At 45.3% G+C, this 19791-nt stretch overlaps 1 protein-coding gene across 2 annotated transcripts; it reads left to right on the forward strand.

The window, feature by feature from the left end:
- Nucleotides 1-197: 197 nt before the first annotated feature.
- atl1 (atlastin GTPase 1) lies at nucleotides 198-19636 on the forward strand. Of its 2 annotated transcripts, none has more exons than XM_056295860.1 (14): nucleotides 198-278; nucleotides 2226-2476; nucleotides 3192-3326; nucleotides 4934-5038; nucleotides 9631-9681; nucleotides 10021-10077; nucleotides 10804-10896; nucleotides 11056-11194; nucleotides 12811-12938; nucleotides 14386-14442; nucleotides 14747-14818; nucleotides 14952-15383; nucleotides 18429-18443; nucleotides 19504-19636. In XM_056295860.1, exons 1-14 carry the CDS (start codon nucleotides 245-247, stop codon nucleotides 19615-19617), a joined length of 1683 nt encoding a protein of 560 aa, XP_056151835.1. In that variant the 5' UTR covers nucleotides 198-244; the 3' UTR covers nucleotides 19618-19636. The 2 variants fall into 2 exon arrangements, with proteins under 2 accessions (XP_056151835.1, XP_056151836.1); XM_056295861.1 differs by having other exon boundaries at nucleotides 245-284.
- The last annotated feature ends 155 nt before the right edge of the window (nucleotides 19637-19791 follow it).

Genomic DNA, 19791 nt, shown 5'->3' on the forward strand with positions numbered 1-19791 from the left:
TTTTTTCCAGCGTCGCCAAACCGTTGCAGCCCCCCCCCCCCACCCCGCCGCGGGGGAAACGACGGACGACACTGCCCCCCGTCGAGGGTACTGGGTATTGCAGCGCGGCCGGGGAATCAGGCTCCTCCATTATCCGCCTGCGATCAGAGCATCGCTCGGTGTCGGCGAGGCATCCTCCCTTGCCCGGATACCGATGCCCGCCGTGTGGTCGTTTACCGACGATAAAACGGGGTCAGACGTCGATATGGCGAGAAACCGCAAAGACCGAGACAGCTGGGGTGAGTGTGTTGTAATATCGCACGATTCCTTGATTTGTTGGGGGGGGGGGTTGTGCCCGGTGAGGCTGGAGGGGTGTCAGCGATGCGGCTGTAATAAGGTGTTTATTATAGGCTCCATGATGAAGCAGATGTTGTATCATCTGGCCTATAATCTGATTCTGGGTATATTTTACAGGTTTATTTGTGTGTGTGTGGGGGGGGATAAACCCTGCTTTTCTCTCCAGACGTGTGTATAGCCATAATCTGTCCATCCTAACAAGTATATATTTGAATTAATTTGGGATTTAAAAAAAAATCAAATCCTAGTTCCGGAACGCGACTTCTAAGGAAGGAATGGCCTTCTGGAATGACATTGTCGTGAACAACACAGGCCCCCGAGGCCGTAAAACAAGCAGAGCATTTTCGGTGTGTTTGCCACAGTGTGTCGAACGGGTCGCTGCTTGTGCTTCGTTGAAGGGAGGACGGGACACATTATTTGCTACCATACTACACCAGTGAACACAGTTCACGATGATGGTGATCGTTGCCACTTTGGTCATGATCATCCCCATCCCTGTTATCCATGACATCACTGTCTGACATCTGTCCTGCCCTACCCACTCGTCCTAGCTTTAAACAAAGGCCTAGTGAAAGTGAAGATAGGATAATGTCTCACAGTTAGGGGCCGTGCAGGTAAGAGGGGAACCGCTGCCTCCTGACATCGAGGAGAGTTGGTCTGGATGACCCAGTTATAGAGGACAGCAGGCTAGTCGGTGGTCTTCTGACATTGTATTCTGCCATTACGGGGGGGAAATGAGGAGATGCCTATATGATGGGCGTGTTTATGGGCGGCAGTAGGTTGGTAGGTCTCATCCAGGGTGAGGCCTAAATGGGAGTGAAAACTGACAGTCCTCTGCCTGTGTCTATGAAGAGACCCCCGGACGAGTCTCCCCTTCAATTATTTACTGTGCACCCACGACACCCTGCATTAATTTTAATGCCTCCCCTGAAATTTCATCTGCCACACCTCATGGTCTCGGAGTCTTGCCAGAGACGCTGATTAACTGAATCTGCAGATATCCAGTTAGCGTCACACGCTGTGGTTTAGGATGAATGGTCTAGAGTTTTCTAGAGATCCGAGCTATAAAAACAATTGGCTTGATCAAAGTAACATTTGTTTTGCAATCGTGTTCATAATTATAATAATATAGCCTAATTTTCATAGACTCGCAGCTGGGTTTGCAAATTGAAAAAAATTCAGTTAAAAAGAAAATATCCTCAAATCAGTGTGTCCCTCATCAGCCTATCTGTACAGTAGGGCCTACATTATGTACATATGACAGCAGATATGCAGAAGAGACTGAGTCACTGCCTGCGGGAGAAGCTCTGAATCACTGTATATTACTATTACTATGGATCAGCACAGCAGAAATCGTTAATAGTCCCCATAGACTCACTGTTCATGTCAGACCGGTGACTCCTAGAAAAGCATAATGGACTCGATTTCCCCTGTCGATGTTGTTTGACAGAAGCTCTGAGTTTGCTCTCCATCAATGGGCTCTCGATGCTCACTCACTCATATGATATTGCATCATTTTAGTTTACTTTCCATGGAGACTTACAACTCCAAGCAGTGGCATGCATGATGAAGTAGGCCTATATTTAGATATTGTCATGGTAGTCGGGGATTAACTCAGGATCAACTGCAGGTCTACACATACCATGAAGTTAAATTTGTGGGATAACCTTATATTTTTTGTCTATAAAATCCTACAATTCCCGTGAATCCATTGCTCTCTACTGAAGTATTTTTCCTTAATCTTTACACATGAAACCACATTCAGTGTTCAAAATACCATCAAGGAATCTTTTTTTTGTCATTTCCCATGCACCCCGCCCTCCTTTTCTCCCCTAGCACTGATGACATTGTCTCATTCTTCTTTTCTCTGTGTGTGACTGGTGCTGCAGGGTCCTTCAGTGACAAAAATGTGTATGACTGGAGCTCCGAGGAGGAGGAGCCGGACGGGCGGGCACGGCCCATCCAGGTGCTGCTTGTCAAGGATGACCACACCTTCGAGCTGGACGAGGCGGCGCTGAGCCGCATCCTGTTGGCTGAGAAGGTCAGGGACCACGAGGTGGTGGCCATCTCTGTGGCCGGAGCTTTCCGCAAGGGCAAGTCCTTCCTCATGGACTTCATGCTGCGCTACATGTACAACAATGTAAGTCCGTCGTCTGTCTGCTCTGCAGGGTTGTTTTTAGCAGGGTTGTCTTAACCACTGACTCGTCCCTCACAAACACAAGTAGACGAGGTGGCACTATTGGTGTATGAGGTGAACTTACTGGAGTTTCTGACCAAAATGTGATGAGTGACCTATTAACCACATACCTAAAAGTGTACTTTCTGGGGCGCCCCAGTGGGTCACCTGGTAGAGAGGCACCACATAAGGCTGGGTCCTTACAGCAGCCGTCTGGGTGCGGATCTGGCCCGGGCCCTTTGCTGCATGTCATCCCCCCTCTCTCCCCTGCCTTTCCTGTCTCTCTCTGTTATCACTATCCAATAAAGGGGGAAAATGCCAAAAAATAATCTTAAAAAAAGTGTACTTTCTTGTAAACATAAATTCTCCAAAAGAGAGATGTAGACAGACAGGCAGAGACAGATAGCTAGCTAGCTAGCATGCTATCTATCTATTTGTCTGGCTAACTAGCTAGCTAGCTAGATAGTCTCGTCTGTGTCTGTCTGTAGGACACCACCATCACCACCTGCCCCTCATCTACACCCCTTTTTTAAAATCCCTTTTCTAAATGTCAGTAGACTGGAAAGAGGCTTAAAATGAGCACTTGATTACTCTGTAAGTAAAATGGCGACTATCATTGTGGTGTGGTTTCCGTCAGTGTGACCCCGTGAATTAGCTGCTGTGACTGTGCCCTCTGCAGGTGTCAGAGGACTGGCTGGGGGATGCTGAGGAGCCTCTCACCGGTTTCTCCTGGAGGGGCGGCTCAGAGAGGGAGACCACGGGAATCCAGATCTGGAGCGAAGTCTTCCTGGTGAACAAACCAGACGGACGAAAGGTGGAGTCTTTGTGTCATATTCTAGGCGGATAAGTGCAGACCTGGTCCGTTTTAAACTACAGTACCATCAATGAACCAACATAATAACATTCAGTGTGATATGATACCATGACATCTACTTATCACTTTTTTACATTGTTATTTATTATTTTAAACCTGATTCATCCTCAGGAGAGTTTATTGAATGTGTATATTTTGTTTTACCACAGCCACACTTCACGTTCACAGACTAAACATACAGTCACAGAGGATTTCCCAGGACAAGCAACTGTAGAGATAAAGGAAGCACATTCAGCTAAAATAGTCAAATGCAGCATACTCAAATAACTCGAATACAGGAAGAATAGTCCCCAGACTGCCTGTCATCATCTCACAGGATGTTTACTGATGTATCATTTTTGCCATCCTGACAAAGATCCTTGGTGTATCAAGACACTGATATATCAATAAACACCTCACAGAAGGTCTGCTTTCTATTGTAAAAGGTGGTTATCTGGGCGTCTGGGTAGTGTAACGGTCCATTCCCTTCCCTACCCACACGGGGTTCTCCGGTTCGAATCCCCGTGTTACCTCCGGCTTGGTCGGGCGCCTCTACAGACACAATTGGCCGTGTCTGCGGGTGGGAAGCCGGATGTGAGTGTGTGTCCTGGTAGCTGCACTAGCGCCTCCTCTGGTTGGTCGGGGGGGGACTGGGGGGAATAACGTGATCCTCCCACGTGCTACGTCCCCCTGGCAAAACCCCTCACTGTCAGGTGAAAAGAAGCGGCTGGCGACTCCACATGTATGGGAGGAGGCATGTGGTAGTCTGCAGCCCTCCCCGGATCAGCAGAGGGGACGGAGCAGTGACTGAGACGGCTCGGAAGAGTGGTGTGATTGGCTGGGTACAATTAGGGGTCTGTGGTGTCAGGTATGCCAGTATTTTAGGGGATGAGTTGTTAGACCTGGCACATTAGGTGAACACAGTTCTCTACCCAGCAGCATAGAAAACCAGTAGTACTGGTGGTCCTCTAGGACTGGATTTGAGAACCACTGGTTCAGGGATTCAAACCTCTGCCGTTTCAGCCACAAGCTTGTTCCTGCAGCTTCTGGGCTACTCCCATTCACAGAATCAGAACCGGTTTTATTAGCCAAACAGGTTTTCACATACTAGAAATTCATCTCAGACACACACAACGTCACAAAGTACAACATGTAAATCGGTTAGGTAAGGCAGTAGAGGAACTTAGTGTATAATAGGTAATTTCTAAACCAAGTACTAAAAACAAAACTAACATTTTTAGAAAAAGGAAAAAAAAATCTGTGGGTCTCTGCTGTGGTGAGAAACATCAGCAGGAATACATACAGACTTGGGTAATACTGGCTGAAAGCAAGAGGTTGTAAATACCCTTTGAATAAGTGTACACAGTACTAGGGGCTAATCCTGTCACTTCGCTGACTACAATCCCTGTGAAAGGAGTGTAAACACTCATCACACATCACTTTCACAAATCTTACGAGTCTAGCGACACACAACACACAGAACATACAAGCCGCTAGGCAACAAACAACTGGATAAGAAGCTGAGGCTGCTGGGCGAACGTGTGGCTTGACCCCGTCTCATTCGACAGGTGGCGGTACTGCTGATGGACACGCAGGGCACCTTCGACAGCCAGTCCACCCTGAGAGACTCGGCCACGGTGTTCGCATTGAGCACCATGATAAGCTCCATGCAGGTACAGTTACTTTGACTTCTTGGCTCGGATTTGGAGATGAGAGATTCTGTCGTAGTAGACTTCAGACATACAGACACATGCTGCTTTCTAAAGCAGCATTTTATTAGTATTGAATGATCATATAAATACAGTGTCAAAGATCTTCTAAAACAATTTTACAAATCAAATAACTCACATGTTCTTATATGAATGCACTCATGCAAATCTAAGTTATTGTGCAATGGGGGGGGATTTGGTGAATGTAAAGCCATTAAACACTAACATTTGTCAAAGTACAAAGTCAGAATTTGGTTTGGGTGATGAAAACACAGTAAGCCATGTAAGACTGACCTGGCCTCTTCTTCTTGACACATGGTGGTTGGCAGGAAGTCAGACCAGTATCACCAGTGGATTGAAGGAAACGCCACACAGACTGAATTGGAATAATAAAACCTTTATTCAGATTTTTAATGAATGGTCAGTAAGTTATGGCCAGCTTTGTTAGTCTGTTTTCAGGAAATTTCACAAATTGATATTTGCCAAATCATTTCCCCTATTAGTTATCTGTCGACATTTATGGAGGATGGTCACAAGATGGTCCACTCCAGGTTTTGTGTGAATTTGATGAATGGCCTAAGAAGGGTAGCAAAAAAGTTATTCAGATAAAAAGATAAAATCTAATATGGCAGAAATTGAAAGTGATCTATTGGATTGGAGTCGGCATGTTCCAAAGAATCTGTGAAGACAAGTATGTTCTAGTTGGCCAAATGGTGCCAGTGCTGGATGCAGGGCCACAGTGTGGTGCTGTAGTGGAGTTTGAAGTTTTGGTGTCAGGGGAGTTTGTAGTTTTGTGTCAGTGGAGTTTGGTTTTGGTGTCAGGGGAGTTTGTAGTTTTGTGTCAGTGGAGTTTGGTTTTGGTGTCAGGGGAGTTTGTAGTTTTGTGTCAGTGGAGTTTGGTTTTGGTGTCAGGGGAGTTTGTAGTTTTGGTGTCAGTGAAGTTCATAGTTTTGTGTCGGTGGAGTTTGGAGTTTTGGTGTCAGTGGAGTTCATAGTTTTGTGTCGGTGGAGTTTGGAGTTTTGGTGTCAGTGGAGTTCATAGTTTTGGTGTCAGTGGAGTTTGGAGTTTTGGTGTCAGTGGAGTTCATAGTTTTGTGTCGGTGGAGTTTGGAGTTTTGGTGTCAGTGGAGTTCATAGTTTTGTGTCGGTGGAGTTTGGAGTTTTGGTGTCAGTGAAGTTCATAGTTTTGTGTCGGTGGAGTTTGGAGTTTTGGTGTCAGTGGAGTTCATAGTTTTGGTGTCAGTGGAGTTTGGAGTTTTGGTGTCAGTGGAGTTCATAGTTTTGTGTCGCTGGAGTTTGGAGTTTTGGTGTCAGTGGAGTTCATAGTTTTGTGTCGGTGGAGTTTGGAGTTTTGGTGTCAGTGGAGTTTGTAGTTTTGGTGTCAGTGGAGTTTGTAGTTTTGGTGTCAGTGGAGTTTGTAGTTTTGGTGTCAGTGGAGTTTGTAGTTTTGGTGTCAGGGGAGTTTGTAGTTTTGGTGTCAGTGGAGTTTGTAGTTTTGGTGTCAGTGGAGCTTGTAGTTTTGGTGTCAGTGGAGTTTGTAGTTTTGGTGTCAGTGGAGTTTGTAGTTTTGGTGTCAGTGGAGCTTGTAGTTTTGGTGTCAGTGGAGTTTGTAGTTTTGGTGTCAGGGGAGTTTGTAGTTTTGGTGTCAGTGGAGTTTGTAGTTTTGGTGTCAGTGGAGTTTGTAGTTTTGGTGTCAGTGGAGCTTGTAGTTTTGGTGTCATTGGAGTTTGTGGTTTTGGTGTCAGGGGAGTTTGTAGTTCTGGCATCAGTGGAGTTTGTAGTTTTGGCGTCAGTGGAGCTTGTGGTTATGGTGTCAGTGGAGTTTGTAGTTTTGGTGTCATTGGAGTTTGTGGTTTTGGCGTCAGGGGAGTTTGTAGTTTTGGTGTCAGTGGAGCTTGTGGTTATGGTGTCAGTGGAGTTTTGGTGGAGTTTTGAGTTTTGGTGTTAGTGGAGTTTGTTGTTTTGGCATCAGGGCAGTTTATAGTTTTGGTGTCAGTGGAGTTTGTAGTTTTGATGTCAGTGAAGTTCATAGTTTTGTGTCAGTGGAGTTTGTAGTTTTGGTGTCAGTGGAGTTTGGTTTTGGTGTCACGGGAGTTTGTAGTTTTGGTGTCAGTGAAGTTCATAGTTTTGTGTCAGTGGAGTTTGTAGTTTTGGCATCAGGGGAGTTTGTAGTTCTGGCACCAGTGGAGTTTGGAGTTTTGGTGTCAGTAGAGTTTATAGTTTTGTGTCTGTGGAGTTTGTAGTTTTGGCATCAGGGGAGTTTGTAGTTTTGGTGTCAGTGGAGCTTGTGGTTATGATGTCAGTGGAGTTTTGGTGTCAGTGTAGGTTTGAGTTTAGGTGTTAGTGGAGTTTGTTGTTTTGGCATCAGGGCAGTTTGTAGTTCTGGCACCAGTGGAGTTTGTAGTTTTGGTGTCAGTGGTGCTTGTGGTTATGGTGTCAGTGGAGTTTTGGTGTCAGTGTAGGTTTGAGTTTAGGTGTTAGTGGAGTTTGTTGTTTTGGCATCAGGGCAGTTTGTAGTTTTGGTGTCAGTGAAGTTTGTAGTTTTAGTATCAGTGGAGTTTGTAGTTTTGGTATCAGTGGAGTTTGTGGTTTTGGTGTCAGTGGAGTTTGGTTTTGGTTTCAGTGGAATTTGTAGTGTTGTCTGAGGAGTGGGGCAGACCTTGACCCTGCCTGCCATCTGGCCGCTGTAGCTCTTATGCTTTCTGACATCCAGATACTTCTAGGGCAGAAAAACAAGGACAAGAACAAAGCGTGCCGGGTGAGGAAATACGTGCGAAGACATTCCCGTAAAAATCAACTGACACCCTCCAGGAAGCTTTGCTGTAAACTCGTGTGTCATTTCTTACCCGTCTGCTGCTCTGAAGTCACCAAATACTGCATGTGCCCTGCTTAATTTTGTATGCGATGCCTTCGCAGACTGGGAACACGGGTTTGGCGTAGCGGGGATAAAACATTTTGGCATGAAATTGCATCTGAAATATTAAACAACAAAGCACTCCGATAGCTGTACTGAAAGCAGAAACTGTATGCATAACTTCAGTGAATATGACAGGGTTTCCTTTATCTCGAACAAGTCATTCGGCGTGCTGTCACACCACAGTCACAGGTATGAATCTGTATGTCACTGGATGTACTGAGGGACAGCTATACATCAGCACGTGTGTAGACTTCTGCCAGCCTGCAGTGAGGAACGACATGTAAGTCGCTGCTTTCTGTCTTTGCGTTGGCTAATATCCATTATTTAAACTCATAGCTGCCATCCGCAGCTTTAGAGGATGAACGACAAATGGATCCAGTAGTAACTGACTGCTAAGGTGCAGGTACGATTCCACATGGGACCACAACACAACACAACAGGGTGGTCAGTTCGCTCAGGACATCAAGAGAAATGGGTAATACAGTTCTTTTTTGGAGGGAAAAGCAATATTTTGATTTGCATATTCACACAGTTCCTGTGAATGCGTTATTTTCGTGTAATTGTTTAAGTAAAGCCCTGTGATGGCCTGGCGGCCTGTCCAGGGTGTCTCCCCGCCTGCCGCCCAATGACTGCTGGGGTAGGCTCCAGCATCCCTGCGACTCTGAGAGCAGGATGAGCGGTTTGGATAATGGATGGATGGATGGATGTTTGAGTAAATCAACTCACACATTGTGTCTTTAAGTAAACCAACTCACACATTGTGTCTTTAAGCATAACTTATTGATGTCATTTAGACTGAAAAAGAAATCAGAATGAAAACAAAAACCATCCCGTACATTCCTGTTAGCGTCCTTATTCATTTAGGTTCTTACAATTGAGTCTTTAGACTCCCCCCCCCCACACACACACACACATAGATACAGACACGTGCACACACACACACACACACACACACACACAGAGGGCTCGTGTCCATTGGTCTACTTACACAGTATAATGTGGCTTTAAGGAAAACGTCATAGACGTGTTCAACACAGCGCCACCGTGTGGTCACATGACTAGCTGTCATTGCCTCATGGGAGCCTAACAGCGGTTTTGGAGCTCTGGGACTTTCCAGATGCTTTCAGAGGAGAATAAAAATTATTGTAACGCTTACAGTAGCAACCCTGCAGCATCGCTGCTTTGCCCCCTAATAACATCAATAATAATAATAATAATAATAATAATGATAATAATAATAATGATAATAATAATGATAATAATAATGATAATAATAATAATAATGATAATAATAATAATAATAATAATAATGATAATAATAATAATAATGATAATAATAATAATAATAATAATGATAATAATAATAATAATGATAATAATAATAATATCAACAATAACAATCCTGCATGTCCACTTGTATAACAGACAGTGAATGTGGCGAATCAAAGTATCTTCGTTTTTCATATCAATCCAAAACATTATTTTGCTTGAATCATTTGTAACATTTTGTTTCTACACAACAAACTGTGTTTTGCTGTTAACCTGTTGACCATAGCAGTTTTTTTTTTATTTTCAGGAGAGAGCCATTTTAAAGAAAATGAAGCACATATACGTGTATGTGTGTGTATTTCCTCCACAGGTGTACAACATCTCACAGAACGTGCAGGAAGACGACCTGCAGCACTTACAGGTGACGGCAGACACCTCCCGATACACCACATCACACGAAACGACCCCGAGATCGTGTACGACAACACAAAGACTTCACACTTTCTCAGCTAAAATCTCATTGGTGTTCAGTATTGTGCCTGGGCTTAAAATGAAACACGCACCCGGGTCCGCCATCGGTCATAATAACATAACCGGTGTATATACCGATTTTCACAAACTCACACCTTGCCGTTGTGAGGGTCATACAGGACGATGTTGTTGTAGGGGCAGAAAGCAGTCTCTCCCGGACGTAGTTGTGGTGTTTCAGCGGGGAGGCTTCAGTTTGCTCTGTGTTTGTGTGGTGCGTTGTGTGTTTTAGCTCTTCACAGAATATGGCAGGCTAGCCATGGAGGAGACGTTCCTGAAACCATTCCAGGTGCAGTTTCACTTCTTTCATTATGAAACGCTCTTATTAACAGTCGTACTGCTTGTTCTATTTTCCCCCACATTTTTTTCTTGTACATCGTTCCGATTTGTATCCGAGCAGTTGACCATACCCCCGGTCTGACCTATGTATAGTGTGCACCGTACTGAATTTAGTCATTGCACTTTTGACTGTGTTTGCTTGTCATTTGCACTGGCTATGTCTGCCGTGCTGCTGCTAACTACAGTTTTCATACAGGGATTTACAAAGCTTGTGTTATGTCATGTCATGTCATATTATGTCATGTCATGTCATGTCATCTCATCTCATATCATGGCATGTTATCTCATGTTATGTTATGTTATGTCGTGTTATGTCATGTCATGTCGTGTTATCTCATGTCATGTTAGCTAATGTCATATCATGTTATCTCGTGTCATGTTATCTCGTGTCATATTATCTCATGTCATGTCATGTCGTGTTATCTCATGTCATGTCATGTCATGTCATCTCATGTCATGTCATGTTATCTCATGTCATGTCATGTTAGCGCATGTAATGTCATGTCATGTCATCTTATATGAACTATGACAGTGGTAAAATTTCTAATCCGACCTGAGTGAAATATTATTCACAGTGGTATTGCTAAGAATTTCCCAAGATCTGCTTAATATCACAAATAAGAGCCATAGAAGAATTTTATGGACATTTACTCTTCTTTCTTTTTTTTATTTACAGTCCATGATTTTCTTAGTTCGAGACTGGAGTTTTCCATATGAGTTTCCCTATGGACAGGACGGTGGCATGAAGTTCCTCGAGAAGAGACTCAAGGTAAAACATCCTTTCTACTGGTCTTGAAGGGTCAGTCTAGTTCTGTTTAGTCGCTTCGATTTCATCGACTCAGAGTAGCCCCCCCCCCCATGATAAGAACCAGAGAACACACGGTACAGGTCGTGGTGAATCCGTGTCACGTGTCTGCTCATCTTGCAGATCTCAGAGAACCAGCACGAGGAGCTGCAGAATGTCCGTAAACACATCCACTCCTGCTTCACAAACATCTCCTGCTTCCTGATGCCCCACCCGGGCCTCAAGGTCGCCACTAACCCACACTTCGATGGGAGAATCAAAGGTACAGCGCCTCTGTCTCGGCTTCACAGATATATGTATACTTCATCAGAACAATAGGACTAACAGTCGCAAGTGGACTGTCCTCTGTCTTTTAAAAGAAAATATTGGGGCGTCCGGGTAGCGTGGCGGTCTATTCCGTTGCCCACCAACACGGGGATCGCCGGTTCAAATCCTCGTGTTACCTCCGGCTTGGTCGGGCATCCCTACAGACACAACTGGCTGTGTGTGCGGGTGGGAAGGCAGATGTGGGTATGTGTTCTGGTTGCTGCACTAGCGCCTCCTCTGGTCGGTCAGGGCACTTGTTTGGGGGGGAAGGGGAAATGGGGGGAATAGCGTGATCCTCCCAAGTACTACGTCCCCTGGTGAAACTCCTCCCTGTCAGATGAAAAGAAGCGGCTGGTGACTCCACATGTATCGAAGGAGGCATGTGGTAGTCTGCAGCCCTCCCCGGATCAGCAGAGGGGGTGGAGCAGCGACCGAGATGAATCGGAAGAGGGGGGTAATTGGCCAAGTACAATTGTGGAGAAAATATTACACATCTCCTTAATGGTTTTGGTTAAATTCACCTTTCCATCAAAGTAAAACCCTCTTGGATAATGTGATATTTATGAATTTAAGCTTGAGTAAGTAAGCTTGAAGAAGGACAGGATTAGGAACGAGTATATTAGAGGGACAGCTCAGGTTGGACGGTTTGGAGACAAAGCAAGAGAGGCAAGATTGAGATTGCTTGGACATGTGTGGAGGAGAGATGCTGGGTATATTGGGAGAAGGATGCTGAATATGGAGCTGCCAGGGAAGAGGAGAAGAGGAAGGCCAAAGAGGAGGTTTATAGATGTGGTGAGGGAGGACATGCAGGTGGCTGGTGTGCCAGAGGAAGACGCAGAAGACAGGAAGAGATGGAAACGGATGATCGGCTGTGGCGCCCCCTAACGGGAGCAGCCGAACATAGTAGTAGTAGAAGCTTGAGTAAGTAAAAGCGTCTACCTTGCACACAACTTTAAAAGGAAATACAGACCAATTCTACCCCTGCTACAGGAAGATTGTGGTGTTGTCCTCTGAGAGTGTGAGCTTATGCTGTCTGGGAGAAGGTATAGACGACATCACTGTACATTAAATAGGTTTAAGTTATCCCAGTGCCGTTGTCAGTCCAGCTGTTGAGTAAATGAGTAACGGGAGGTGGATATAATATTGTATTATGTTAGCTAGTATCTCTTTTAAATTGCTGTCTTTCTTATACTATCTCACTACATGGGGGCATAGTAGGGTCTACTGTGTTGTCATGATATTTATTGTTCCTCCATTTCAGCCATTAGAAGTGTCATGCAGGCATGTTGTGTGGATGTAATGGGCTGTTATATGCTAAGGTGGATGGATGACAGAGTGTGTGTGTTGTGTGTGTGCGTGTGCACGCATGCTACAGCATCCTTGATTGGCCAACACAAATTCCTCTTTGAGACCAGTAAAGATGACCCTGCATGACCCAGTGTCGTGTAGGAGTGGCCCTCCACATAATGCCGAGGAGAAAGTTGGGTGAGCCTGGGGATTGTATTCGTAACAACACATCCTCCTCATCTAAAAGACACGGTGTCCTCTCGATTGCTTGTCTTCCTTGTGTAGAGATTGACAGGGAGTTCATCAACCACCTGCAGGTTCTGGTCCCCTGGCTGCTGAGCCCCTGCAACCTGGATGTGAAGGAGATCAACGGCAGCAACATCACATGCCGGGGACTGCTCGAATACTTCAAAGTCAGTAGACTTGTCGCAGTAGTAGTTTTGTTTTGTTTTTTTACTTTGGATTTAAGACCTTTTAAAGATTTCGATAACCATTTTTATGTCCTTTTACTACATGAGGAAGTAGTTATTCATCCTTGTAATGGAAGGCCATGGCGGTCCATCATAACCCCTGTCTTTTATTAGAGTATTTCAATGTCAATGTCATGCTTCCGCTTCCGGTGTGGGAAGATGGCGGCGCCAATTCACATTTGTGGCGGCCTCACCCAGTACCGTCCACGCAGTGTCTTTGTTCACGTCCGCATCTAAGTTTTGTCTTGGTTTGATGGCTGGGAGAGCTGGCGCTGGATCGGTTGGGAGAGCTTGGTCTGCTGCGTCCTGTGGGCCCAGGGACCCTGGCCTTGCCCAGAGCTGTGCCCGATGAGGTAACACCAAGGACGGTCTGACAGGACGCGGAAGCGGGGCAGGCTAAGCTAACCGCTAGCCCATGCAGACTGGCAGTTCCGACAGTCATCCTGGCTGGCGTTCGTTCCCTTGGACAGTGATTTGTTTTGTTTTGTTTGGGTGTATGTGTTAGTTTGGATATGTGTGTTCTTGTCTTTTGTCTTTGTGTTGCACTGCTGCGGGCAGGGGGAAACGGCATTTTGTTTCATTTCATGTACGAAATAACAAAGCGTACCTGATTCCTGACTCAAAGCTGTACATACTGGCAAATACAACAGAAATATGGACCATATTTCTGTTGTATACAGGTGCTGACAGCTCACACAAATTTTCACTTCAAAATTTATCGATCGCTTGTGTGAGCAAAGGTCTCCAGGTAACTTTGTTTTTCCGAGGTTTTAGTACTTGAACTCAAATGCAAGAAGTAAAAAAAATGTGGACTTGTTTGTATATTGAGGCGGCACAGTGGTGCAGTGGTTAGCGTGGTTGCCTCACAGCAAGAAGGTCCTGGGTTCAAACCCCAAGGTAGTCCAACCTTGGGGGTCATCCCGGGTCGTCCTCTGTGTGGAGTTTGCATGTTCTCCCCGTGTCTGTGTGGGTTTCCTCCGGGTGCTCCGGTTTCCTCCCACAGTCCAAGGCAGGTCAGGTGAATCGGCCATACTAAATTGTCCCTAGGTGTGAATGTGTCGGCACTGTGATGGACTGGCGGCCTGTCCAAGTTGTCTCCCTGCCTACCGCCCAATGGCGGCTGGGATAGGCTCCGGCATCCCGTGACCCAAATTTCGGATAAGTGGCTTGGATAATGGATGGATGGGTGTTTGTATGTTGTCTGAAACGTGTAGTCACTGACAATTACTCCTGTGCAGTCCTTTTGCAGTTCATCTAGGGGCTTGGGTTTTATGACGTGTGTGTCGGCATGAACTCTGCAAGTTGTCAATATGTCCCTGCACCAAGGTCACCAAGACAAACTCTACCTATAGATGTGCTGCGATTGGCAATTGTCTTTCCTTTGTTTCAGGCCTATATCAAAATCTACCAAGGTGAAGAACTGCCACATCCGAAGTCCATGCTGCAGGTCGGTCTTTCCCTGTTGACCCTTCGTGATGATGAAAACCGTTTCCTGATGATCTGTAATTCTATTGTCAAGTCAAAGTCAAAGTCAAAGTGTCTTTATTGTCCCTTGCAGGGAAATTAGTTTGCAGCCAGTATCAGCCAATTGCTGGCACGTTGTATTTGTAGCTACTGTAGTTGGGTTTGCATCCAGTCCAGGATCTTTGCTGCAAATCCCCCACTTTTACTTCATCCTTGCTGTTGTTTCTCCAATTTCCTTTCCAATTAAAGCAAGTCAGCACACTATGTTTTCACATGTTTGCTCTCAGGCCACCGCGGAAGCCAACAACTTGGCTGCAGTCGCGGCTGCTAAGGACTTGTACAACAAGAAAATGGAGGAGGTATGTCAAATGCTTCTGGGACATTCTGGAGAAGAAGGCCATTGTAAACCTTCATGATCCCTCTACATGTACATTCACCCCTTCCTTTCATTTATGTTTTTTTTATTTGTCCCTGATCCGTCTCTCTGAGCAGGTCTGCGGGGGCGACCGTCCCTTCCTGGCGCCAAGTGAGCTGCAGGCCAGACACAGCACCATCAGGGAGGAGGCCCTGCAGGTTTTCCGGGGGGTGAAGAAGATGGGAGGTGAGGAGTTCAGCCGCCGCTACCTGCAGCAGCTGGAGGCGGAGATCAACGAGGTTTTTGTCCAGTACATCAAGCACAACGACTCGAAGAACATCTTCCACGCTGCGCGCACTCCCGCCGCCCTGTTTGTGGTCATCTTCATCATGTATGTAGCCGCGGGCATCACGGGCTTTGTGGGCGTTGACATCATCGCCAGCGTGTGCAACATGATCCTGGGCCTGGCGCTGATCACCCTCTGCACCTGGGCCTACATCCGCTACTCCGGGGAGTACCGCGAGCTGGGCGCCGTCATTGACCAGGTCGCCGGGGCACTGTGGGACCAGGTAAGCCTCAGAAAACAGATGTGTCCATACCAAACCTGTCGTGAAGGTTAGTGGTCCTCACTCTGGTCTTCAGGCACCCCCAGTGCTGCTGGTTTTCTGTCATGCCGGGTAGCTATTTACATTCTCTTGTTGTGTCGATCTAAAAGCTCTCTGATAAGATGGCATACTCCCCCCTCCCGCCCCCTTTTTTCTCCTCAATTGTACCCAGCCAATTACCCCACTCTTCCGAGCCGTCCCGGTCGCTGCTCCACCCCCTCAGCTGGTCCAGGGAGGGCTGCAGACTACCACATGCCTCCTCCCATACATGTGGAGTCTCCGGCCGCTTCTTTTCACCTGACAGTGAGGAGTTTCACCAGGGGGATGTAGCACATGGGAGGATCACGCTACTCCCCCCAGTTTCCCCTACCCCCCCGCACAGGTGCCCCAACGGACCAGAGGAGGTGCTAGTGCAACGATCAGAACACATACCCACATCCGGCGACCCTGCCCCAGACACGGCCAATCCTATCTGTAGGGACGCCCGACCAAGCCGGAGGCAACACGGGGATTTGAACCGGCGATCCCCGAGTTGATAGGCAACGGAATAGACCGCCACGCTACCCGGCATACTAAGACGGCATACTTGGCAGAGAAGAGAACCAGTAGTACCAGGGGTTCCTGAGGTCTGGAGTAGGAAACACTATTGTAGATAAACCAGGGAGTAGATTTGCAGTGATGTGATGCCAGTAATCGGTGTTGGCTAATAAAACCAAACATCTGCACCGTAACGGGCTGATGGTCTGAAATACTGGACAGCTCCGATCACATCCTGTCAGTCGGAAGGACTAGAGACGCTTTGGCTCTGCATCTCATGCCACAGATGAAAAGAGAGACAGACTTATGGCCGTGAGAGAGCAGAGATGCTTTTGTTAGTGAAGGAAGCTGTAAAAAGTAGGCTGTGATCAGTGACCCGGCGTGAACTGAGACACTCGGCGTGTAAGGAATAATCCGTTTAGGGGAAAATGTTCATCCCAGGTGCTTCCTGTTTTAGTCCTCATTTGTATGTGAAAACAGTTGTTCTAGCTACATGGGGGTGTTAAAGAATGTGTTGATTCCCTTTTCGAGTCCGTCGTTCATTTGCAACCTAAGAACCGTTCTGGATTTGCCCGTCAGACGCAGAATAATTAGGTTTTATCTTTCAGGGATACACTTTCAGTCAGAGGAATGCACTCTGAAACAGGATGAATGTCTCGCAATCTCAAAATATAAATGTCAACTTCACAGCATTGTTCTCATGTTGTGTGATTAAAATTGTGCATTTTAGAAAGTCAAGATTTTAAATAGTTGATCATAAAACTTACGGAACAGAGCAATCAAACAATGGCATCAGCCAATGTTTTTCCAAATATTCAGAATCCTTTCTGCTAGGAATGTTTATATTAATGTATCATTACATGACATATTACTATGACGTATTACTATGAAGCATTACTATGAGGGATTACTATGAAGTATTACTATGAGGTATTACTATGAGGCATTACTATGAGGCATTACTATGAAGTATTACTATGAAGCATTACTATGAAGCATTACTATGAGGGATTACTATGAAGTATTACTATGAGGCCTTACTGTGAAATATTACTATGAAGCATTACTATGAGGGATTACTATGAAGCATTACTATGAAGCATTACTGTGAAATATTACTATGAAGCATTACTATGAGGCATTACTATGAGGGATTACTATGAGGCATTACTATGAAGTATTACTATGAAGCATTACTATGAGGGATTACTATGAAGTATTACTATGAAGCATTACTATGAGGGATTACTATGAAGTATTACTATGAGGCATTACTGTGAAATATTACTATAAAGCATTACTATGAAGCATTACTATGAGGCATTACTATGAGGGATTACTATGAGGCATTACTATGAAGTATTACTATGAAGCATTACTATGAGGGATTACTATGAAGTATTATTATGAGGCATTACTATGAAGCACGACTATGGGGCATTACTATGAAGCATTATTATGAGGGATTACTGTGAAATATTACTATGAGGGATTACTATGAAGCATTACTATGAGGGATTACTATGAAGTATTACTATGAGGCATTACTGTGAAATATTACTATGAAGCATTATTATGAGGGATTACTATGAAGTATTACTATGAGGCATTACTATGAAGCACCACTATGAGGGATTACTATGAAGTATTACTATGAGGCATTACTATGAAGCACCACTATGAGGGATTACTATGAAGTATTACTATGAGGCATTACTGTGAAATATTACTATGAAGCATTATTATGAGGGATTACTATGAAGTATTACTATGAGGCATTACTATGAAGCACCACTATGAGGGATTACTATGAAGTATTACTATGAGGCATTACTATGAAGCACGACTATGAGGCATTACTATGAAGCATTACTATGAGGGATTACTGTGAAATATTACTATGAGGGATTACTATGAAGCATTACTATGAGGGATTACTATGAAGTATTACTATGAGGCATTACTGTGAAATATTACTATGAAGCATTATTATGAGGGATTACTATGAAGTATTACTATGAGGCATTACTATGAAGCACCACTATGAGGGATTACTATGAAGTATTACTATGAGGCATTACTATGAAGCACCACTATGAGGGATTACTATGAAGTATTACTATGAAGTGTGGGGGTGATAATCCCAGTTAAATCAGTGGCAAATAAAGAAATGAATTAGCCGCTTGAATGTGTAACTTAAGTATAACTAAAGCATATCTGCATTAGTCCTGAGACACGAGGATCCATGCTGAGAAACATACGCGTCTCAATAATTTATGGAACTTGAACACTAGGATGAACCACCAGGTGGCGCTGCTCCCATCAAAACCAGTAGCAAAAAAAAGATCTGCCTCTAGTCAACTAACAACGGATGACTTTTCCATGAGTCTTTCGCATGTTGTTTTATTGTGATGTGATTTGAACATGTGCGTGTTTGCTCATATTACGTGTTCTGTGTGTGCTTTTCAACAGGGAAGCACCAACGAGGTAAGCAGTCCCTCCAATCCAACGGGAGCGCTAGTAGAGGCAGAGATACACAGGGAACATTTTAGGGTCACCCAGAAAGACAACGGTGCCAAAAAGCAACAAAAAAAAAAGTTTGCTCTGGCACTTTAATAAGGAAATTGGGAACATCTGGTTTTGCAGAAAGCATTTTCCCTCTGCTTTTTGTGACTCTGGAAGTTGTACTCGTAGTTTAGCAGCGCACTGCGGCTGCACTTGGCCTTCATTCAGCCAAACAAGCGAGCAAATCTCATTTGCATATTCATGATGAAGACGTTAAGTGTGAATGGATTGAGTGAACGGGGAGCATACTTTTTTTGGGGGGGGGGTTCGTTTTTGTAAATATGTACAACAAAAGAGAAAAAGTATAACTTGTTTCTTTTACCTGTGCCTCGGCGAGGACGCCGTGTTTGTGTGCGTTCTTGTACTTCTGTCTTTGTGAGGACCCACTTGAGTTTTCAACCATCGGAGTGAGGACATTTTTTGCGAAGTGTGAGGACACTTTGTCCAGTCGCCACTTCTTTAAGGGTCTATGTTAGGGTTAGGGTTAGGACTTGGATTTAGGGTTGGGGTTAGGGTTAGGACTTGGATTTAGGGTTAGGGTTAGGACTTGGATTTAGGGTTGGGGTTAGGGTTAGGACTTGGATTTAGGGTTAGGGTTAGGACTTGGATTTAGGGTTGGGTTAGGGTTAGGACTTGGATTTAGGGTTAGGGTTAGGACTTGGATTTAGGGTTGGGGTTAGGGTTGGGATAGTTTTAGGGTTAGGTGTGTTGTTCTGATGGTTAGAGGTAAGGGCTAGGCAATGAATGTAGTCAATGAGGGGTCCTCACAAGATAGAAGGACAAGTGTGTGTGTGTGTGTGTGTGTGTGTGTGTGTGTGTGTGTGTGTGTGTGTGTGTGTGTGTGTGTGTGTGTGTGTGTGGAGAGTCCATGTAAACCCAGTTTAGGGCAAGGTCCAAGTGCATGTACACACCATAGCAGCACCTTAACGCTGACCTGTGCCATGCCAGCGACTGCAAAGCCCTGTCCCTGTCTGCTTTCCAGGCTCTCTACAAGCTGTACAACGTAGCAGCAAATCACAGACACCTGTACCACCACGCCTTCCCCGGCCCGCAGGTGGAGGAGGTCGCCGAGGAGAGCAATGGGAAGAGGGACTGATGGAAGGGGCGAGGGCCGGGACACGGGAGGACAGACCACAACACAGCAGGGACTCTTCAGTCACGTTACGTAGCACTAACGAGAGCGCAAAGGAAAGACGGGAGGAGGAGGTGGAGGTGGTGGTGGTGTTTGGGGAGGGGGGGTCTCCCGCCTGACGGGCACTCTTTTTATTCC

This window comes from Lampris incognitus, chromosome 16 (assembly GCF_029633865.1).
Source record: "Lampris incognitus isolate fLamInc1 chromosome 16, fLamInc1.hap2, whole genome shotgun sequence".
Taxonomy (NCBI): Eukaryota; Metazoa; Chordata; class Actinopteri; order Lampriformes; family Lampridae; genus Lampris; species Lampris incognitus.